We start from the raw sequence: 23,261 nt of genomic DNA, 5'->3' as shown, positions 1-23,261 counted from the left end.
CTTGCACCCCTGCAGGAGTCACTGGAGAAGTCAGGCTACCTTCTAAAAATGGGGAGCCGAGTGAAGACGTGGAAGAGGCGCTGGTTTGTCCTGAGACAGGGACAGATTATGTACTACAAGTCACCGGTGAGACTCTCCTCCCCCAGGACAGTAGTTACAAGGATCCTCTACTAGACCCAGAACTGTGTGAGTGGTATTGCAGACGGCCCAAGGCCAGAGGGCAGAGTGCGGGCAGATGGGGAGAGGCAGCTTGGCTGTGCACCTGAGGCATGGAACCAACCCCAAGTAGGGACACCAGCCAGAGGCTGGTAACTAATTCCACAATGAAATAAGTGAGAAAATCGGCATGGCTCAGCCCAGACACAGCTTTGGGCAAAGTTCCTAGGCCGCTTGGCAGCTTTGTTCAAAGATAATTCCTAGACCTCTTGACCTGGTGATACCTTCTTCAGAAGCCGTTTTCCCTCATGTCATCTGGAATTGTCCTAATAAATAGTAGAGTTATTTGCCTCCTCCCCTAGATGGAACTGTTTGGAATTAGGGAGAATACAGAGACTTAGTATGACTGGTCCTCCCTGACAGTCAGTTTGAATGTTTAAAAAGAGAGAGAAAGGCATTGTCTGTTATGTAGCTAAAGTTGATTGGTAGTGGCTCCTGGAAAACCATGTTAAGGATTCTGGGGCTGTATCACCCAGTGGGAAAGCAGGCTGTATGTCTGCAGTACATTAGAACGGTAATGGTAATACATATGCCTCTTATTTGTGATTCTCAGTATAAGTAGAAAGAATTTCTTTACAGCTGAGCTTTACAGCTCAGACAGCTGTCCTCGCTCTTTTTGGGAACCTGAGTCAGAAGGACCCAAGGCCCTAATCATTGCTCTTTTTAGTAAAGACTAGGAACCGGAACAGTTTACCCCCATCATACCTAGCCCTGAAAACCTTGTTAATCACACCCTCCTTTTTCTGTGACCTGGAATAAGATGTGAGGGCAAATGATGCTACTCTGGGAGGTGACCACACTCCAACCTCTTTCCTCCCTGCTTCTTTTTTTCACATAGAATGATGTCATCCGGAAGCCTCAAGGTCAAGTGGAGCTGAACTCTCATTGCCAAATTGTTCGCGGGGAGGGCTCACAGACATTCCAGGTAAATAACCTCCCAGCATTTTATATTTTACACAATAGAAAATGCCAGGAGCATTTATATTAACCCCCTAGTCAAGGGCTGTTGGTTTGGATATGGCTGTGAAGTAGACAAGACGGAGCAGTGTAAGCATGGATGAAAGACAGGCAGCATCAGCATTTGGCTGAGTATTAGATAGGAAGAAAAGGAGGCAGAATGTGAGAGAAGGAATGGAGAAAAAGGAGGGAATAACTTGGTAGGAAAGGCCAGGGGGTTCAGAGATTTGTCTTAGCTTACAGCCATGTCTCCATTCTTTTTCCTTTTTCCTTTCTCCTTGCCTCTGATCCTAACCCTTCACTGTCTCACAGCTCATCTCTGAGAAGAAAACCTACTACCTGACGGCCGATTCACCTAACTTGCTGGAAGAATGGATCCGTGTACTGCAAAGCCTGCTTAAAGTCCAGGCCATTGGGCCTCCAGCCCTGCCTCAGGGTGGCACCAAGCCCACTGTGAAGGGCTGGCTGACCAAGGTATGCGGAAAGGGTCTCCTGAGGGTCAGGAAGCCATTAATGCTCTGGTGGCCTAGTGGCAGGAAGCTGCACTGCAATACCAAATGCATATGGTTCAAGGCCACCAGCTGCTCTGCGGGAGAAGGATGGGCAATCTCCTACCATGCAGTTAATTGCCTCTGAAAACCCACTGGAGGGTCAGCTATGGGTTGGTTTTGACTCTACGGTACACATCAACACACACTTTCAGATACAGCACTTTGCTCCAGGAACTTCCTCACTGGCTAGAGATTGGTCCTCAAACATGGTCTGACTGCACAAGTTGATGATGAATGATTCCTTGAGAACTGCACTTAGGGCTGTTAGAGCAACAGCTATACTTAAGACAAAGGAGGGAAAGGATGGCTTGTCCCCATTTTTAAGTCTTTAGAGGGTGCTCCCAACCTTGCTTTGTTCCCTAACAAACTTCAGTTTAAAAAAACAAAAAACTAAAACACTAACACCAAAATTGTTGCCACAGAGTCAATTTCAATTCATAACCCCCCTCTGGAAAGAGTAGAACTGCCCCATAGGGGTTCCAAGGCTATAATCTTTATGGAAGCAGAGTCACTTTTCTCTTAAGGAATTTCTCCAAAGGAATAGCTAGTGGGCTAGAACCACTAACCTTCCAGACAGAAGTTCAATGTTTAGCCACTGAACCACCAGGGCTCCTTTTACCATTAATGTTCTTGTGTACCATTGAGTTGGAACCAACTCATAGCTGACCCTCGGGTGTGTTTTCTGGACAGTTAATCACACGGGAGGAGATTGCCCATCCTTCTCCCACGGAGCAGCTGGTGGCCTCAAATGGAGTGCCTTGGCAATTGCAGCATAGCTTCTTGCCATGAGAAACAAAAGCCTAGGTGAGGTAGACATGGCCATTCAAAGGTTCATAGTTACCATGGATAGTCCAGTGCTGAGAGGCCTATCTTAAATATATTGGTTGGGGGTCTTCTGGTTGTAAAGCGCAGAGAAGGGACATTACATGAAAGCATTTTTTTTCTTTCTATATTTTATTAATTTTCATAAACATTTACAGAGATTTTGGGTTTCCATTCATTCATTGTTGCACTATTCTCTCTACCCTCCTCCCAGTTTGTTCTTGTCCAAATGCCACAGTGCTTGTCAAAGCCAGTTCTGATTAATCTTCTTTGTCAGTGTGTCCTTTGCCATTCCCTATCACTCCTCCCTGAGAGAGACTTCACCCTGAGTCATAAGGAAAAGGGGATGGCGTATTCTCTTAGCTACTTCCTGCTGAAAAGGGACGCTGTGGGTTTCAGGGTGAAGATCTTCTCTCACTACTCTAAAGGGCCCCTTTGGCAGTAGGAAACACATAGACTATTATGGAGATTGATTTTGGAATTTAGATACCCTCTTATTGATTGTGCTTGGCTGTACATGTTCATATCCTTGAAGATGTATCATGGGGGTGTTGCAACCTAGAAGACACAAATTTGACTAACAAGTTATAAGTACATGAGTCCAAAAATTATGGAAAAGTAAAAGAAAGGATTCTTTCATTGTTTTACAAACCCTCCCCCAGGTCCCCTCCACCATGTAGCCCTCGCTCTAGACTCCTGTGATGACAGAAGTACCTAGTCATGTATCTCTTTTAAACACTTTTCTCCCTCCTCTGTTTCAGTGCAGTATACGTTATTGAACCCATCTTACTCAGTCTCTCCCCAACCCCGAGGTTAGTCCCATTCTACATCAGTGGCATCATGTAATATTTGTCCTTTTGTGACTGGGATATTTCACTCAGCATAATGTTCTCCAGAGTCAACCATTTTGAATAATATTGCATGAGTTCCTTGTTTTTTAATGCAGCATAGTATTCCATTGTGCGAATATACCACAGCTTCTCTAGCCATTCGTTTGTTGATGGGCACTTAGGTTGTTTCCAACTCCTTGCTATTGTGAACAAAGCTGCAATAAACATGGGTGTGCATATATCTGCTTGGATGTCAGCTATGGTCTCTTCAGGGTATATTCCCAGTAGTGGAATTGCTGGGTCAAATGGTATCTCTATTTGCAACTTTTTGAGAAAGCACCATACTGCTTTCCACAGGGGTTGCACCATTTTACACTCCCACCAACAGTGAATCAGGGTTCCAGTTTCTCCACAACCTCGCCAGCATTTGTTGCTTGCTGTTCTGTTAAATTTTGCTATTCTGACTGGGGTGAGATGATATCTTATAGTTGTTTTAATTTGCATCTCTCTTAGGGCTAGGGATTTTGAGCATTTCTTCATGTGCTTGTTAGCCATCTGAATGTCGTCTTCGGTGAAGTGCCTGTTCATATCCTGTGCCCATTTTTCTATTGGATTATTTACCTTTATCTTGTTGTGGTGACATGAAATCATATTAGATAGACTTGAAAGCCTTCAGGAACCAAAGCAGCTTAGAGGAGCAAGAGCGGGGCTCACAGACTCTCCCTGGTTCTGCTGCTCCATTCTGTGTGTATGTCAGCACCGCTGCCAGGAGCAGTTTCTGTTTCCTCATGATGTGTACTGCCCACAGGCTTCAATTTGTCCCAGCTTACCATCCTCATGGTTTCCTTATACCTCCTGTGATCTACGTTTTGTAGATCATATTCCTGGGAAGGGAAATCTCATGAATCCTTTAATGGCATATCCTAGGTCACTGAGCAGCAGTTCAGCTCAGTGAGTTTCACACGGCTTGCAGCAAAGCACCCTCTCTGACAGAGGTGGCCCCCCACTAAAGACCTAAGGTTGACTCTAATATCTTTGAGACTTTCCTTTGCCAGCCCTGAATTTTTCCCCCCCGAGTTCTGATAATGCTAGTTCATTTGGTCCTACAGGTAAAGCATGGACACTCCAAGCTGGTGTGGTGTGCTCTCATTGGGAAAACCTTTTACTACTATCGGAGCCATGAGGACAAGGTACTTCCTAGGATTTGGGTGAAGACTTCCAACAGCTCCTATTCTCCTGCACCCTCCAAACTACAATACAAGACCATAAACTGATGGGGGTCCCCAACTTTACAGTCCTCTACCTTAACTCTCATCAAGTACTAAAGGCAGCTGGCAGGATCCCACCTGAGTGCACATTCTGAACACTGCTTGTTCAGGCAATCTGTGCTGCATGACCTAAACAAGCCTCTGACTGCCACAGTCTTCCTGTCCCCCGTACCACCCCCCCCACCCCCGTCATCCTGCCTACTTCCATGATTCCCAGCCCTACACAGCCTAAGAGTTTACCCCCCACTGCTCTCTCACTCATGGAAGATTCCTGTCTGCAGCGACCCCTGGGGCGCCTGCCCATGCGAGACGCACGTATAGAGGAAGTAGATCGATCCTGTGACTCAGATGAGGACTATGAGGCTGGAGGAACTGGGCGGCTACTTTCCTCTCACTGTACCTTGGTGATCCACCCCCCAGAGCATAGCCCCACCTACCTCTTGATTGGCACCAAGCATGAAAAGGTAAGGAGGGCCTACGCCTCATGGGAAAACTTGGACTTAAGATACCAGCTTCTCTTTCACACCAGAGCTTCCAAAATTTTGAGATTATTTCCTTCTTAGACACTTTGCCAATGAGGAGTGTCCTCTGAAAAAGGGGCTCCGGTGGGCTATCTCTTAGGGAATTGTACTGCTGACCCGAAGGTGGCACTTCACTGGTAGTTCAAATCCACGAGCCACTCCACAGGAAAAAGGACAGTCTCCTCCTGTGTGATAAACAGACTTTGAAAACCCAGTGGAAGGTCAGCTATGAGTCGTTCTGACTCCATGACATGTCTGAAAGGGAATATCTGCTTATTTAATTCATTCCCAGTAATTAACACAGAACCAGAAGCTTGGAAATTTGGATTCAGGTTCAGCTGACTCCACGTCTTTCTTACAAACTAGTAAGCTTTTTTCTGTGCCAGCTAACCAGCTGGACCCTACCATGGGCTTGGCCCCTTCAAGGAAACTTATCAGAACTATTGCCCCTACTGCTTCCACTCCCACCTCCTCAGTGGCTTTCTGCTCTCTTTCAGGATACGTGGCTTTATCACCTCACAGTGGCTTCAGGTGGCAGCAGTGCCAAAGTAGGCACTACCTATGAGCAGCTCATTGGAAAACTGATGGACGGGGAGGGAGATCCAGGTAAGGCAAGAGTGGCCATCACTGCTCTGACTGAAGGGTGGTGGCTAGGGGATTATTTACTGGGAAGAATTCTAAGAAAGCACTGTTTGTACTCTGCAGCTGTTGGGGGTTTTTTGAGGGATAGGGGGAATGGATATAAAATAAAGTGCTTTTCTCAAATACTATCTGCTGATGCACCATGAGGTGGAAATGAGTTTACCATTAACATAAACGTTATGTGCCTTCAAGTCAATTCTGCATCACAGTTACCTGTGCGACAGAATAAAGCTACCTCATCTTATTTACCAGAACGTAACCTTTATGGGAATAGATCACCAGATCTTTTCTCTTGTGGAGACGCTGGTGGATTCAAACCATTAAACTTCTGTTTGGCAGCAAAGTGCTTAAACCACGAGATCCCTTTGAAGCTGTTTTTAAAATAGCTGAACTACAGAAGGAAGTTCCCATCCTAATCTCCAGGGTTCCTATGTCTCGGTCAGGATACTGGGGTGACCATTCTTTGTATGAGGGAGACAGGGGAGGATCATCTGGGAAACTGAACTTCCAGTGGCCTGGGTTATTGTTTTATTCTCTCCTACATGTAGTTTCAGTGGCTGAGGAGAGGGTTAAGCAAAGACAACAGTTGGTTAATCTATAGTTAATCAACATATAAAGCATGAACTGGAACCAGGTTAGCCTAGGATGTTTTGTTTGTTGGAGGGTAAAGTGGGTAGGGCCTTCACTTTGTTGATAGCCAAGGTCCTTGGGAACTAACTGAAAGTACATATGCCCCTTTCTGCTGCTCTGAGGCTTATTTCTAGCTGATACCTCCACTCCATCAGCCAGCCCTGCACACACACTCGTTCATCAGCACCCACAGCCTTGCACACGCACCTCTATCCCATGAGTAAAGCTGTAGCCACCTTCCTGTGCAGTCATGTTTCTAAGTGTGCAAATCACAGCTCACAACTAAATCCAGTCAAAACAGTGAGCTTCTCCATGGATTAAAGAGGGGTTAGCACTGGTGGCTTAGTGGTAAGGAATTGTGCTGCTAACCCAAAGGCACAAAGTTTGAATCCACCAGCTGCTCCACAGGAGAAAGATGAGTGCTGTCCTCCAGTGTGAAGAACTGCCTCTGAAAACCTGCTGGATGATCGACTATGAGTATTCCAACTCTACAGAACTCAACAACAGTAACAGGTGGGGGTGCGTTTCCTCATCAGTGCTAACTGCTGCCCCTTTGGTGCTGTGCAGATTCCCCCCTCTGGAAGCACCCCATGCTGTGCTACAGCAGAGATGGGCTGTTCACCTCCCTTACCACCTTGCCCTCGGAAGCCCTGCAGACAGAAGCCCTGAAACTCTTCAAGGTAAAGTGAGTGGAGCGTAGACCCACTAGCTGGTGGGCCCATACCATGTGCCCAAGGCACCGACCAGGCAGCTCATGCTTCCCTGCTTACATGCAGGGGAAGGAGGCCCATGCAATTGAGGGTAGCCCACAGAGGAGTCTGAAGAGCAAAATCCATCCCTCCGGGTGCCCACTGCTTTATGTCAGGAATGTAATCCTCTCGCCCCGAAAAGAGCTGCAGGGAGGGAAGAAACTCTGGGACATTATTCGTGTTCTTAGAAAGCACCAATGAAAACTTCCTAGAGGAGGCCTCCTCCTCCTGTAGTTAACAGGAAAGGCTAGATGTATGTCATTCCTGCACAACCTCCTTTAGAATATTACTTGTGTCTGTTTGACTTTTCTCCTTTTTTAAATGAAGTCTTTCTTAATCAAGGTCTCTACTCCAACATACTGCTCAGCAAGCAAAGCCTGTGAACTTGAGTTTCCCAGAACTCCTAGGGGAACGGCCCAGACTGTTCATGTCTCTGCTGGGTTGTTACACTGTTACAGAGAATGCAGTAATCAAGGGGCCTTCAACCTTCCTTTCCCCACCATTCTGTTCCCCCCCACCCCCAGTCCTGCCAACTCTTCATCAACGTGCCTGTGGAAGCCGCCTCAGTGGATTACCATGTGTCCCTGGCCCAGACGGCTCTGCAGGTGTGCCTGGTGCACCCCGAGCTGCAGAGTGAGATCTACTGCCAACTCATGAAGCAAACTAGCTGTCGCCCACCTCAGAAGTACTCCCTCATGCAGGTAGGTGGGCATCTCTAAGGGCAGAGCCCTAACAGCCACTGGCAAATGTTATCCAAGAGGTGGAGATAGAAGACATTGACTGGCCCTTATTTCCAGATTTTGAGCTAGCCATTGGGCTACCATAGGGCTCAAAGCTGCTTCAGTGTCTTCCCTGGAACTCCATACAGTCATATGATAATGGTTGCTTTTCTGGGCAAAGGCTGTTTGCCATTCCTGGTACCCACAGCTGTTTGGGGGTTCTGGTTTGGGGAAGGAATTCTGAACGCCTTGCAGCACACAACTGTGAGGACAGGTGCTGCTGCAGACCCAGCCCTCACCCCACAATACATTTCCCCCACAGTGCTGGCAGCTCCTGGCTCTGTGTGCCCCCCTCTTCCTGCCTCAGCATCATTTCCTCTGGTATGTTAAACAGCAGCTCCAACGTCATGCAGACCCCCGGTGAGTGAGCGTTATTTCCTCTACTTTAAAAATGACCAACTGGTGTGATTAAACACTGTGGGGGAGGTCAGCAAAATGAGTAAAGTTTCATAATCACCCTTAGCCTCTTAAGATTTGTTGGTTAGTACGTAAAGATCGAGACATGCATGCATGACCTTCTCAGCATACCAATCCACCTATCTCTGGCTGTTGTGTGTGCTCTCATGGAAAGTGTAACTATTAGTTGTTGTTGAGTTGGCTCTGATTCATGGTGATTTTTAAAATATTGCCTGGTCTTAACATAATCTGAATGATCTCTGGCAAGACGATTGGCGTACCTAATATTCCCCTTCTTTTTTTTTTTTCAGGAATGAGACTGGACAGTATGCCACTTACTGCCAACGGGCAGTAGAGCGGACCTTGCAGACTGGAGAGCGGGTAGCCAGGCCATCCCGCATGGAAGTGGTGTCCATCTTGCTTCGCAACCCTTTCCACCACTCTCTGCCCTTCAGCATCCCTGTGCACTTTGCCAATGGGACTTACCAGGTGAGGCCCCAGGGATGTCCCCTGCCCAATTCTCACATCTCAGCCCCAGATGATCACTTGCACCTTTGACATTGGTGGGATCTTAACAGGCAAATGAGAAAAAGAGTCAGGCTGGGGGTGGGTATAGTGCCAGTGTGGGAGAAAGGAGTTTGTAGTATTCTATTTGGTGCCCTGGAAATAAGATCTTTTGAATCCACTGCATAAACAGAGGAGCTGAGAAACTATCAAAAAAAATGTCACAACTGTGGGCATCCAAAAGCCTGGATAGAATAATCCTCTTTGCCCAATTCTGGTTTATAAGGGACAGATTCAGTGCTTGCCCTCTGAATATGAAAACCAACTTTCTCTGGCCTCTGGATTCCCCTTCTCTGTTGAACCAGCTCCTCCCACCTCCCTTCACAGTCCCTAGTGAGCGCTTAAGTTCACTCTGGGACAGGACACCTCTCTCTCCTCAGGTGGTTGGTTTTGATGGCTCTTCCACAGTTGATGAGTTCCTCCAGCGGCTGAACCAGGAAACCGGCATGAGAAAGTCCTCCCACTCTGGCTTTTCCCTCTTCACAGATGATCCTTCTGGCAGGGACCTGGAACACTGCCTCCAGGGGAGTGTCAAGGTGATCATCTTCCCATAGTTACCTGGCCCTCTCTAAGCCACCTTCTGGCTTCGGGGAGAGCTGTCTGATGAATGCCTGATTTTATCAGCCTGTTTGGTGCACAGTATTCCCACAGGTCACAAAGACACCGATGTAGGACTGGGAAGGGTCAGTGTTTTTATGCTATCCTAAAATGTACATGTTCAGGCAGAGAACAGATGTGTGTGCCCATGCCTCAGGAAACAAGGTCTCTAGACTCATTTCCTTCAGGTGGCTAAGGAGCATTTAGGAAAAAAGCTTTGCAGCTCTGTGTAAATAGTAGAGCAGTTTTTAGCAATAGTCCCAGTTGGCAGTTACAGACACATATAGGTGGATACTATATGCTTAGACCCACTGAAGTCATGCTGTTCACAAGTACCTGCTTTGTACCTTATCTGAAAGGGCCTACACCTTAGGGGACCTCTGTAAGCAAAGGCCCTTGAATAGGATTCACGAAAGAGCCAACCAGTGGTTTGAGATTGGTGCTATGTAAGATGTTAAGTGTTTGTGGAAATGAGCTATAGCACTTGAGTGCTAAAGAGCAACAATATCAATCTAGAGACTGAGGTACGCCTGATTCAGGTGATGGTCTTCACAACTACTTGCTATGCACCAAGAGCTAGAAAATGACTACTGATGAAAATGACTACTATTGATGCCGTGTTGTGGTGCTAGAGAACAGTACTGAACATACCATGGACTGCCAAGAGAACAAACAGGTCTGTCCTGAAGGGGGTGAAACCAAGTTGCTCTTTGGAGGCAAGGATTTTGAAGCTCTGTCTCTTGGCTCACAAACTTTGGGCATGTGGCCAGGAGAGACCAGTCTTTGGAGAAAGACATCATGCTTGGAAGGGTGGAGGGACAGCACAGGCGAGGAAGACCCTGGATGAGCTGGACTGACACAGTGACTGGGGTAATGAGTGTAGGTGTGTCAGAGACAGATTGGCTCAAGACAGGGCAGAGTTCAGAGCTATTGTGCATAGGGTCACTGTGTTGCAGATGACGCACCTAACATCACCTGCTTCCTTTACCACTTCTTGTAACTATGCCACATGTCCTCTTTGTGAATTTGCCATCACTTGTAAGACACAGTAGGCCTATGTTTGCAGAACAGCAATTGGTGATGTGGAAATGAAACCAGTGACTGGAGGTCATGGTTTTTTGACTGTGAGAAGGGGAACAGAGAAGGAAGGGCCTGTGTTCCTAGGGAAGGCAGCATTTCTTCCTTTGCTACTCAGACCATGTCATGTAGAGGGCTCCTTCTACCTCCATCTGTTCGTTATGTGTATAGTTATATATTCTTCAGGGCCCAGGAATGCAGGTCCCATTGGTCTGCTTTCTGAAGCACTCAGCTCTGTTATAGTTCAGCTCTGGCTGGATCTGGCGTCCCCCTTCACAGGCTTGTCTTGACTTTACATTTTTGCCTCCTCAAGATCTGTGATGCCATCTCCAAGTGGGAACAAGCCCTGAAGGAGCTGCATCCTGGGAAGTCCGAGGGTGGCACACGCATTGTGAAGCTGCTGTATAAGAACAGGTACTGAGCACTGAGAGTGGAACCAAGTGCTGTACTAGGGTACCAGTTCAGCCCCACCCCAAATATGCAGCCTGTCTCAGACAGGCAAATGGGCTCACAAGCAAGCATACCATTGCTGGACATTCATTATTGGAACCAGACTAGTTCTGTTCATGATGCTATCTGAGACCCTGGGCAGCTCAGGCTTTCTGACAAATTAGCACGAGTCTCCATCAAGAAATGTCTGACCCAGATAGATATGCAGGCAAATAATTTCCATTGGTCAACTGGAATCTTAATTCATCCAATTCTCTCATAAGATATGACTTCCAGCACCATATTCTTCTCACCAAATCCAGTAAGGCCAGTGATATATATAATCACAACTTACCACATGCTACTGTTATGAAACATGGCCCTGGTCCTGTGTTTGCTGTGTCATATTCATTACTAACTGTCATTGGAACCAACTCATAGCTGACCGTCAGTTGGGTTTTTCAGAGTTTAAATTGCACAGGAGCAAACTGTCCATCTTTTTCCCACTGAGCCAGTGGATTCTAACTGCCAGAGGTGTGGCCTTTGCGTTTACCAGAGCTGATCTCTATAGACTAAGTCACCAGAGCTCCTTGCTCTGTGTCATACTTGGTCAAATTCCTTCTGGAGGTAATAAAAAAAGGCAGGCACACAAATGGTATAAAAAAGTAGTTTCTTTTTCTAAAAATGTAGATAAACAGATCCTGAGAGAGCCTTGCCCCAGTTTGGGAGCCCAGCTGAGTCCTGCCTCTTCTCATTCTCTTCTTTGTAGATTATACTTTCGGAGTCAAGTCAAAGGGGAGACTGAGCGAGAACGGCTGCTGCTTGCCTCCCAGATTAGTGCAGAGATAGTAGCAGGGAGGTTTCCAGTCAACAAAGAACTGGCTCTTGAGATGGCTGCCCTAATGGCTCAGGTAAGTCTCTGTTCAGGAATCAAAGTGTCAGGTCGCCAACTCTGGACTCTTGAGAATGCACCATGCAGCGTGAAACCCAGGGATGCATACAGTTCCTGTGGCTCAAGGGCAACACTGTTGTCTCTGCAACTAGGAAGAGAAACTGACTCACTGCAGATACAGTCTAAAAGGAGAACACTGGACTTGTAATCCAGAGATCTGCACCTCACTCTGAGCTACATTCTGGCTGTGAGATCCTGGGGAAATTATTTTCCTATGCCTTCATTTCCTTCTCTATTTATCCTCTAAATTTTATAGAGTATGGATGTATCTGTATTCTCTATATACATCCATGCCTACCCCCACAGAGGTTTCTAAATATCAAGTTAAGAGCATGCATGCAATATTTGTAAACTGTCACACCTGTAAGTAGAACAGGAAGAGGAACTCACAGTTGGACTCCTTGTTACTTTTAGGAGGCTGTCTTGCCAAAGGTATCTAGAACACCTTTGTGGTTCTCTTAAGAGAGTCTAGACCAACATATTGAAAGAGAAATGGTTAACAGCTGAGGTCTGTAATAATAAACAGTTACTGAATATAGTAAGCCTTTGTTAACCATTTTGCGTGTATTATATCAGAACTTAAGTACTTGGTCAAGGTCACAAAGCTGGTAAATGGAAGTGAGCTGGGCAAGCTTTCCAACTACAGTGGCCACACTTGGAACATTAGTATCTATAGCACCTTCACTCCCGAATCTCATCTTTCCATATTTTTTTGGATTCAGAATATCCACATTTTCCCCATTATCTTCCACAGATTAACTGGTATCTCTAGGCATCTATACTTAAGCTCAGCTACATAATCAGAGTTGATCTAGGCAATTTCTAATATTCTAAGATCCTCTTATCTGTGAAATTCAAGATAAAGGATCAGGTCACAGGTGTTTTTCATATCCATTCACACTCTACCAATCCAATACAGTAACGAAGTAGTGGTAAATTTTGAGCAGCCCCTCCCCTCCCCCACCTGTAGTTTCTTGACTGCTCTCCCCATGTGCCTCTACCCTAGGTAGAATATGGGGACTTGGTGAGACCTATCCTGCCAGGCTCTGGGAACGCACCTCCTGCCAAGGCTCAGCATCTCCTCCAGCAGGTCCTAGACAAGTTTTACCCAAGACGCTATAGACATGGGGCCCCTGCTGAACAGCTGAGGTAAACCACAACGTCTGGAAGGGTGTCACTGTGGGAGAGGATGAGCTGCACTGTAAACACACTGACACGTCACTGATACCATTTCTCTCTATCCATCTAAAATAGGCACCTGGCAGATATGCTGACCTCAAAGTGGGCAGCACTGCAAGGCTGCTCCCCTCCTGAGTGCATTCGCATCTATCTGACTGTGGCCCGGAAATGGCCTTTCTTTGGTGCTAAACTTTTTACTGCTCAAGTAAGTACCTGTAGTGACCAGTGAAAGGTGCAGTCCATACCCTCACAAATGCTTTCAATTTCTCCTGGAACTTCTTGACTCTACATGACTTTGTTTAAGCCAGTCCTGTTTGCAGCTCTTGCCTCGACAGTGACTACCACCAGGGGTCACTACTTCTCCACCCATTTCTAAGATCCATGGCAGGGCTGAGATTCATTGCTTTCAGACCAGAATTATTAGTTCTGAGCAGTTTTCAACGGCACAGAAACAATCCTCATCTTTCCTTTGTTAACATCTTTGTCAATATTACCAAAATTATCCATATTTGATTAAAAAATGGCTCAACTAATTCATACAGAAGGGTTTAGATTTAGGATCTTTACATGTGCTTTTATTTTTTTAAAAAGCTTAGGTGACAGAATAAATAGGTAGCCTAATGGTAAGAAGCTGTGCTGCAATCTCAGAGGTATTAGGTTCGAATCTACCAGTTCTCTGCAAGAGAAGGGTGGACAATCTTCCCTTGTATGATTTACTGCCTATAAAAACCCTTGGGAGGGTTGGTTGTTGAGTTGATTCCAACTTGACAGCACACAACCACCACCACCACCAAATTTCTGATGGTTTTACAATACATATAAGGAAATCAAACTAATCAGGCAATGGGTATTTTTATCTGTCAGGTAACCAACAATAATTTCAAATGGAACTTTCCCTCAGTACCTGCTTCACATGAACTTTATGCATAAACACAGAGGTTATCATCTTCAATGATTCTCCTTATGATGCGACAGATGAGACACTGGACATTCATACATTCAACCTACCTTGACTTGAGAACTGTGCTAGTGTTACAAGAGAAGCAAATCAGTTTTGGCCTTTGTGGAGCTTCCCATCTAGTAGGGAAGAAATATTTAATCATAGTATGTAGATCTTTTACAAATTATAAAGTCTGCAAATGCTACAGAGGAAAAAGAAATGAGTTGCTTGGTTGAGAGGTCTGGAGAAGTTTCTAATAAAGATGATGTGTCCATTCCTCTCCCCAGCCTCTGTAAGAGATAGGAAATCTCCGGGATTACCTTGCAGCCCTGGCTATGAAAATTAGTGATTTTAGGAAATGCCCACCAAGTAGCCATTTTTCTCACTGGTAGGGCCTAAAGCATAGAAAACTGCATTCTTGCTTTCCTTTTTCTTTTACTCAAAAAGCTCTCTGCCATCGAGTTGTAACTGATTCCCAGCTGACCCTCTAGCCAAGTTTTCAGAAGCTTTACATCACATGAGAGGCCACTGCCTATCTTTATCCTGTGGAACTCTTGGTGGATTCAGACTCTCAGAGAAGCATTGCCTTTGGGTTAGCAGTGCAACTCCCTACAGACTGCACCATCAGAGCTCGTTTAGTTTCTAAGAAAATGGTTGAAGCAAAATGCATTACAATTGGGAGACGGCTAGGGTAAATACTGTCTTAGAGAACTAGAAGGAAAACCCATGCTCATAACAAGGCAGCAAAGCTGGCCTCTTACTCAGTAGCAGAGAGTTTCCCAGCCAGCACTGTATGTCAGGATAGATATGTCTAGAGCTCATTTCCCTACCAAATTGGCTAGGTGACTTCAGCTCCAAGACCAGGTGCTTCCTGCCATTAGCAGTCTTTTCTGTTTACTCCAGTAAACAATATTTTCTGATTCTCCAAGATGAGCATCGGGAGTCTTTGGTGGCCTAATGATTAGAGCTGTGCATTCAAGGCAGGTGGTGCAAATCCATCAGGTGCTCTGTGCAAGAAGGACTGGCAGTCTCTTCCCATGCAATTTACAGCCTCTGAAAACCAGCTGCTGAGTCATTTCTGACTCGACATGACTAACAACCACCAAAAAGAAAAAATTTGACATTATTAAGCCAAACCTTGAATATAGTCTTCCTCAGAAAGCTCTTACAGTTCAGAATCCCTAGGATCTAGATATGTCTAATGAGATTTTTGTTTCCCAGCCTGCCCAGATGTCTTCTAAGGAGAACAGTCTGGTGTGGATTGCTGTGAATGAGGATGGTGTCAGCATCCTGGACCACAATACTATGGTACAGAAGAACAAAGGCCAACACCCTAATCCATCTTCTCCTATACACTGTGTTTTTTTAACTTCTCAATTGAGCTGAGTGACCATAGCATGCTATCTCCTAAGCATGGCTGTCCTGTAGAATCTAGATACAGCTTATAGATACTCTAGCTGTAGATCTCCCAAGTTGTGACCAATTCAGAGTTTTCCTTTCCTAATTAAGGCTACCTGTCCTTAGCAATGAGGGTTCTTGGGAGGGCAGGAAGAAAAGTGCAACAATGAATGAATGGAAAGCCAAAGTCTCTGTAAATTTTCATTAAAATTAATAATTTTAAAAAAGAAATGAGGGTTCCTAGGTTAGGAGCCAGGTGGAAAGTTCTTCCAGACTAACTTACCCTTCCTTTTCACAGCAAGTGCACATCACTTACCCCTACTCTTCAGTGACAACCTTTGGTGGCTATCGGGATGACTTCATGCTTGTCATCAGAGCCAGTCCAGACCAAAGTTCTGGGAAAGGTCACATTGAAAAGCTCATCTTCCGTATGGCTGCTCCTAAGGTGGGTCTGACAGCTGCAAAACATTTTACTCTATTGACATGAGATGGTGAGCTTGGAGCTTAGAGAGGAAACCAGGGTTATAATAATACACTAGAAACCGAGGTTTTAACAATTTATCAGAAGGGGCCTCTAAGCCATGGTATTTCAGTAGCTTCATATACATGTGAAAACTGGACAATCCAAAAGGAAAAACAAAGAACTGATGCTTTTAGACTGTGTTGAAGAATATTGACTATACCATGAACTGCAAAAGAACAATCTTACCTGTCTTGGAAGAAATACAACCAGAATGTGTCTTAGAAGGATGGTGAGACTTTGCCTGACATAATTTAGAATGTGATCAGGAGGGGCCAGTCGCTGAAGACAGACATCAGGCTTGGTAAAGTAGAGGGTCAACGGAAAAAAGGAAGATTGGCACTGCTGAGTCAGAGCTGGATCAATTGTACCTAACAACACAGTAAGTACTCCAAAGGGTTCAGGTGGAATTTAGTCACTACTCAGATGAAGGTGGAGAGGGTTGGCTAATAAGGGAGGAACTCTGATCCAGCTACTAAGCTTTTGATTTTAATACTGTTAGTTCTTTCAAGCCCATTCATTTCCTTTTTACTTGCTTGTAACAGGTCCTAGGGCCAGATGAGCTTCACGTTGAAGAATATTTTTACCCAATTTTGAATTCTGCTATCACCAATACTAACCACAAAATGGAACAGTCTTAATGGTGTTCCCCCTTCCTTAGGGCTTGATACAGGAAATGCTGGAAATAATGAAAATTTTATAGAAAAATACCATCATAGCAAAAATAACAAAGGTTCACGAACTCAAACTTTGTTTACTCTTCTCTTCCCTCTACTTTAAAATTACTTCTTCTAAATTGTATCATTTTTGTTAACATAAATAGCAAAAGACACCCATTAAATTCTGCATGTACCATTTTGTGACACTGATGACATTCTCCAAACTGTGCAGCCGTTCTCATCTTCCTTTTCTAGGTTGCTTCTCTCTCATTAGTGCAAACTATTGCCCCCTAAGGTTTCTACCTCATTTTTACATGGTCAATTTGGTCCCATGTGGGCAGTTTTTAAAAGAACCTAGTCCTCAAGGCAGACCCTTTTTACTGATTAAACTGTTCCATTTTAAGATGACCTTAAAGATAGAAGATTTAAAGATTATTTTAGGCAATAGTTTTAGGGGTTCATTCGCTCTCTATTGATCCAGAAAATCTGAAGTCTGTGAGAATTTAAAATTCTATTCCACATTTTCCTGTTGCCTCTACTTAAAATCTAAGTTTGGAATTTGCCACACCTCCTCTTCTACCATAGGAGAGGATATACAGACTCCTTAATCCAAAAAGCCCCCTTTCACAGGCAATCAAAGAGGAGCTGGTCCTTCTTTTCTTGGGAGGGCCCTGCATCTCAGAGCACCTCCAGACCAATGGATACCCATTTCCATGCACCTCTGCAGGAACCTCTGCAAGAACACCAGTGGCCCTCTTTGAGCATTCTTACCTAGGAGGGTAGTTTAGAAATGATGGCGCTCAAGTACACAAGGGTTAGGTAATCACTAGGATTCAAGCCAGGGGCAATTCAATTTCTGTGTTTCTGTCCTCTTAGATTGCCGAGGCTACCTTTGTCATGGCCAGCTACATGAACCACTGTTCTACAACTGTGAACCCACCAACCAACCCTCCTGCTTCCCACCAACCCAGGGAGATGGATCGACGACAGTTCTTTGCTTCTATTCCACAAGCTACAAAGGGGCCAACATTACTGTGAAGATTTCCCTTACTCCCCCTTCTCCTAAACCTGGTATCTGTAGGATTAGCTATATATCCTAGGGTACCTGAAACTACTGTGATAGACTAACTGTACCTTACCACTCCTTGGTTTACTCTCTGAAATATTTATTTCCGTATCCAAGAAGCTTTTATTCTCCAGGTGCCTTATAATGTTTCAGAGCCCAACTTTTAAAATCCATGCCCAGTGATGAAAACCACTCATATTTTTACCACAATAATACTGAACTCTGGCTGCTACATTCTAGATATAGACAGGGAATGGTCCACTGTACCTGGGGGCATCAGTGTGTACACTCAGGTACTCTCAGGGACGCTAATACTTTTTGCAATGTATATAGTCCTTATCTGGGGATTTATACTTGAAGCTTTCCCAACATCCCCAAACAGGATAGGACTAAACTTTCAAAGCCTAGAACTTAGTAAAACTGGACTTCCTTCCCAGGTGGGAAAAGTATTGGCAAGGCTGTACCCAAAGAGACTCAGCCTTCCTCTCTACTGGCAAGTAGACAATTACAGTTCCCCTTTTAGGGGAGCAGTTCCATCTTTGCAGAACACTCTATCCCTGCTAAGACCGAAATTGCTTTCTTACACACTGTTCAAGCAAAAGCAGACAGTGGTCAAGTCTGACCTTGCCCTCTCATTTTTAGCAACTGGATAGTTAAGGCTGTGCTCACTACTGTAGGATGATATGGTAATTACTTTGTTCCCCATTCTTTGAAAGACTAAGCACATGTACCTAGCTCTTTGCTGCTCTGAGAATCAAGGACACAGAGAGCCTTTCTTCAAGCTCATGATTCTGAAACCCCCAAGACTTCTGGTGTACTCTCACTAGGAATTAATTTGAGGACAGAGGGCATACATGTGGTATTTGTTCTAGCCTAGTAGCGTGAGAGAAAAGAAAAAAAATTTACTTTTTGCCGTTGTGATGACACCAACATCCCCCCTCTAGACCTAATCAAGAGCAGGGCAGGGAGCAGTTGTCTCAACCTTGACCTACTTAAAAAAATGAAATATGAAACGAAAGAGTTCACACTCTGATTTTTCCAACACGTAAGAAAATTAATTTTATTTCATAGCTCTAAGGTAGTCTTGCCATTTGTCAGTAAAGTGCTGAAAGCTGCCTGGGTTTAGCAGTAGCATCCAAGAATGAAGCCTTTAAAACCCTAACAATGTGTACTTCCTACACACTGCAAAAGCAAGATGACCAGCACTAGTTTATCTAAACATCTCAGCTTCTCTTCCTTTACTGTTTAAACCGACACACATGATTTTAAAAAGCAAATCAGTCAGCCTCTTATGAATGAACTTGACTTTCTAAGACGGGCAGTTTTACTGCCTTTCTCACACTTCTCACTTTTCCCACAAAGATTTAGAGATCTAGTTGAGATGTTTCTACCTCAAACAAGTCTCATCTCACATATATCACATGTTCCTGGTTAACTCCTCCAGCGTTGGCCTAACACAGATGAGACAGCTCTGCTTTTATAATGTCTTAGCTGCCTCTAGGACCAAAAAGGATAATACTAACTACTGGGGAGGAAAGGTTAAAGAAATAAATTAGGATTCCAAAGAAAGAATAAGTAAGAATGGGATTATTTCCACACTGAACTTAAGACTGTCATTTCTTCTACCCTCTAACCTTTCAGGAATCCTCTATTAATTTTATAGACGTTACCTTATAAACAGAGGCTTCCATATCTCTCTTGCTTCTCCTTTAACACAAAAGTCCCATATCGGGAAACCCAAGTCAAACTTCTGTCTGACCTTTTGCCTCATTACTCTTGACAAAAGCTTTTGAAACTATAAATAAAGCTGAGTGAAAATAAAGTACACATGTGTTTGACTCCCATGACTGAAATGCCATGATCGTGTTTATCAATAAAAAGCAGTTGTCAGTGAACGAGGCAATTACTGTGTATGTTTTGGAAGGAGATTTGTTTATTAAGAATTATAAATTAACCCTGTACAAAACACAGGAGCTGGGTAAACAGAATAATAGTCTTGTGTAGGACATTTCTTCCTGTTAACCAATACCTAAAGGGCTTGCTGCTTTCTTTTAAAAAAAAAAAATAACTTTTAAGACATCTGGTATTAATATCCCCCTATACTGCTGCAAAAATTTCAACAAAAAATGGAGTGTGCTTAAGATTTTCACAAAAGTGCTCTTGGCTGGTATTTTCCAACATATTCTTTCTTAAAGTTTCCCTTTAGCTGATAAAGTATACAAAGCCTTACAAGGGAAATGGTAAAATACACAGAAATTTGTTGCTCAACATCACACAATGAGTTATGCTTTCAGTCACCTGCTCTAGAGCTCCGAGATCCATCCAGCATCCACACTGGTTCCTAGGACTGTGTCCAGCTGATGGTTTAGAATACAGAAAATAAACCAGCCACTATGGCTTAAGAGTCATCTCTCATAGAAGACAATACTGGCCTTTTGAATGCTGGGGCTCATGGGCTTGTTGATGTGGGTTTCTGTTGTGCCAGGATCTCCTGGCAGCTCCTGTACACTTCAATCAAGCAGTCCAGCCGGGGCTTGGCACTCTGAATTCCAAAGGGGAGAAATGTAGAGTCAAGATGAACATAAGAGAGTGCTCAGTGATGCTGTATCCATGTGCAAACGCAATCTCTCATCAAGGGGTATAAATGGCAGAGATGTGAGCTTAAAGAGCAAGAAGTTCAAGCCTCAAAGAACCCTGCTGGGAGGAACCCAAAACTGCCTGGAGCCTAGCCTGTGGATTGTGTGAGGCAGGAGCTTAAAAGACAATTTTTAAATTGAAATTTCATGACCTCTACAAGTAAGCAAGAGAAACAGTAAGTGTGGACCCTCTCAGAAAGCATCACAAGCTGAGATAGAAACCTCTTAAGACCAGAAGGACAGTTTAATATGTAAATATTAAAAATACTTTATGAAAGAAAAATTTTATACAACCAATTTTTTTTTAAAAAGGCACAGAATAGTAAAAATACAGGTGGAAAGAATATTTAATAAAGGTTTGCCACCCTAAATATATAAAGGGTTATTACAAATACATAATTAAAATCTAGATTCTACTTGACTAATAGTGGAGGTGGATAGTTTAAAATAAAATACTGAAATATTTGAAATATGAGGAATTTATTATTTAAAGAGATACAAATGTAATCATTATGAAATGCCTATAACCTACATATTAAAAGTAGCTGAGTCTACTGCCAGCTAAGACTGTAGTAAATCAAGTACAAATGCCCAACAGCAAAGTAAAGTTGTCCAACATATGAAGCCCAATCTCAAACATTAAAAAAAACCCTATAAGGTTACTCTTTAAAATCTGTAATAACTTTAAACTTTTTTTTTAAGTTCAGCTCTCAAATCTTCCATGAGGAAACAAAAGGCAGTGAGACCAAGTTAAATATATACATTTGTACCTATAAAATAATTTATTATAATCTTGTTTGTACATGTAGCTTTTTGGTAAAAGGAAAGCAATTTCTTTTAAAAGCAAAAGTTAAAATAATAATTTGTACAGATGAATGACATCTAGGGGAAAAATCTATAATGGTACCTTGAGAGTCAAAGTAGATGAAAGGTGATTTCTAGGCAGAAGTTGCATACTTAATTTTTTCCCTCTAAAATTAATATGTACTCACATTATTTTTGATAGTCTAGTATTTCTTTAGAGAGGAACTTCTAAAAGAATTAAAAGTCTACCTCTCACTGAAAATAGCTGTCAGATTTCCTTAAACACTGACAACAAAAGTTTATATAATAAATAATGCAGGGGAGGTAGGTAAGAAGTAGAGGATTTCTGTGGAGAAAGGAAACTTATGAAAAATATTCTTTGCTCACCTGGAAGACAGGTACTACTTGAGATATCCCATGTGGTTCTACTGGATCCTTCAATAAAATGCAGAGGTAGTAAATCACCTTCTGCTGTAAGAAAAGAAACCAAACAGTACAAACCTAAGTGAAATTTAATGTCCTTTTCTCCATCTGCACGGGAAGGCTCAAAACATTTTCATAAATGGTTATAACTAAGCAGCAGAACACTTGAGAGACTTGAGATAGGACAGAATTATATTCTCATTCTTTTTAAAAAAGAGGGAGGTGGGGAGATGATTTTTTGAAGCTGGGCTAAAACCCATAGTTTTAAGTGCTGATTCCATAATCATGAAAACCTGCTGCTTTTAAAAATAAAGAGTCTTAGGGAGCTCTGGTGGCCTAGTGGCAAAAAGCTGCACTGCAATCCCAGAGGTATGTGATTTGAATCCACCAGATGCTCTGCTAGAGAAGGAGGGGCAATCTCCTCCTGTACCAGTCAGATCCGACTTGACGGTACACACACACAAAATAAAATAAAAATTAAAAACAAAAATAAAGGGTCTTTTCAGTTTTATGGTTTATAGACACGTTAGACAAAAAGGAAACACGTATAGTACTGCAACAGAAAACTTTCCAAATTTAATTCTGTAACATCAAATATTTGCAGTATTAAGACTCAGTTTATATCCAGGAACGCACGATCTGTTACTTCCTCTAGGCATTTGGCCTACAATAACTTATCCCTTTTGTAACTCAGCACATGTTACCAACCAACATTTTTTTGCCTCTGAAGTTTTTGAAAAGTTGCGCTATCTCAGTTAGAGATGTGCTACCCTGGTCTGGTGGTGGTGTGACATCAAGTCAGAACCAACCCACAGCTGACCCACCAGTGGATTTTCCAGAGGCAGTAAATCACATGGGAAGAGACTGCTCATTCTTCCACAGAACATGTGGCAGATTTGAACTACCTGCCTTTGGAATTATAGCACAGCTTCTTATCACTAGGTGACCAGCTTACCCCCGCCTAATGAAACCTATGTAACTGCATGAATCTGAAAAAACTGTCCTCATGCCACCAATTCTACCATCAGAGTCCACTTGGGACATATGTGTCCTATATTATTATTATACAAAAATCTACATTTCCCCCCTTTGATTTCAGTATGCCTTCCATTACTGAAATCATACACGATCTACAAAAATTTCAAAGCAGAAAATAGTCTGGTCATAAGGTTATCACAGAAAATCACAGAAACACTTACCATGTAAATAGCCTCGTTAATGACAATATCCTTTACCTTGCCCATCTCAATGAAGGTGGTACTTTCTTTGCCTGAGGCATAGGATGAAGTCATCTGGATGCCCAGGGAATCAATGATTAACAAAGTCTCTTGATCAATCTTTACGAAATGGAGGTAACCCAATAGGCCTAAAAGGGTGATGAAGATGGCAGCAGAGAGGATCATGCTGTTCTGAAGAGAGAGCCAGACATAGGCAATAAGATTACCAAATGGTCTTCTACAAATTACTGTTGTATAAGCCAACTTGAGGGAGTGATGGGGTGGGAAGAGGGAACGGTCCAAAGAACAAAGTCTTTTTTGCTGTGGTGAGATGAATAGATAAAAGCAACAGAAGCAAAAACCACAAAAGATGACATTAGTATCCGAGTTCCAAAGTTCTACAAAGGAATTCTTAAATTATAGATGGCTAAGTTCTTCC

At 43.5% G+C, this 23,261-nt stretch overlaps 2 protein-coding genes across 2 annotated transcripts in view; one reads left to right on the top strand and one right to left on the bottom strand.

Moving 5' to 3' along the window:
• Window positions 1-17,714, top strand: part of PLEKHH1 (pleckstrin homology domain containing, family H (with MyTH4 domain) member 1) — an 84,452-nt gene extending 66,738 nt beyond the window's left edge. The window contains exons 11-28 of the mRNA XM_006884760.1: window positions 16-126; window positions 1,055-1,141; window positions 1,486-1,647; window positions 4,486-4,566; window positions 4,926-5,108; window positions 5,663-5,771; window positions 7,005-7,117; window positions 7,711-7,887; window positions 8,228-8,325; window positions 8,673-8,850; window positions 9,306-9,461; window positions 10,913-11,013; window positions 11,798-11,939; window positions 12,987-13,129; window positions 13,235-13,364; window positions 15,321-15,407; window positions 15,796-15,942; window positions 17,553-17,714. Coding sequence (XP_006884822.1) covers window positions 16-126; window positions 1,055-1,141; window positions 1,486-1,647; window positions 4,486-4,566; window positions 4,926-5,108; window positions 5,663-5,771; window positions 7,005-7,117; window positions 7,711-7,887; window positions 8,228-8,325; window positions 8,673-8,850; window positions 9,306-9,461; window positions 10,913-11,013; window positions 11,798-11,939; window positions 12,987-13,129; window positions 13,235-13,364; window positions 15,321-15,407; window positions 15,796-15,942; window positions 17,553-17,714 — 2,367 coding nt within the window. The remainder of the gene's footprint in view (window positions 1-15; window positions 127-1,054; window positions 1,142-1,485; window positions 1,648-4,485; window positions 4,567-4,925; window positions 5,109-5,662; window positions 5,772-7,004; window positions 7,118-7,710; window positions 7,888-8,227; window positions 8,326-8,672; window positions 8,851-9,305; window positions 9,462-10,912; window positions 11,014-11,797; window positions 11,940-12,986; window positions 13,130-13,234; window positions 13,365-15,320; window positions 15,408-15,795; window positions 15,943-17,552) is intronic.
• Window positions 17,715-20,191: 2,477 nt separating this feature from the next.
• Window positions 20,192-23,261, bottom strand: part of PIGH (phosphatidylinositol glycan anchor biosynthesis, class H) — an 8,988-nt gene continuing 5,918 nt past the window's right edge. The window contains exons 2-4 of the mRNA XM_006884759.1: window positions 22,805-23,014; window positions 21,570-21,653; window positions 20,192-20,284 (exon numbers count right to left, since the gene is read on the bottom strand). Coding sequence (XP_006884821.1) covers window positions 20,192-20,284; window positions 21,570-21,653; window positions 22,805-23,014 — 387 coding nt within the window. The remainder of the gene's footprint in view (window positions 20,285-21,569; window positions 21,654-22,804; window positions 23,015-23,261) is intronic.

This window comes from Elephantulus edwardii, unplaced genomic scaffold, assembly GCF_000299155.1.
Source record: "Elephantulus edwardii isolate Elephantulus edwardi_28Jun2011 unplaced genomic scaffold, EleEdw1.0 scaffold00037, whole genome shotgun sequence".
In the NCBI taxonomy this organism is placed as follows: Eukaryota; Metazoa; Chordata; class Mammalia; order Macroscelidea; family Macroscelididae; genus Elephantulus; species Elephantulus edwardii.
This window is presented reverse-complemented; position numbering and strand designations above follow the sequence as displayed.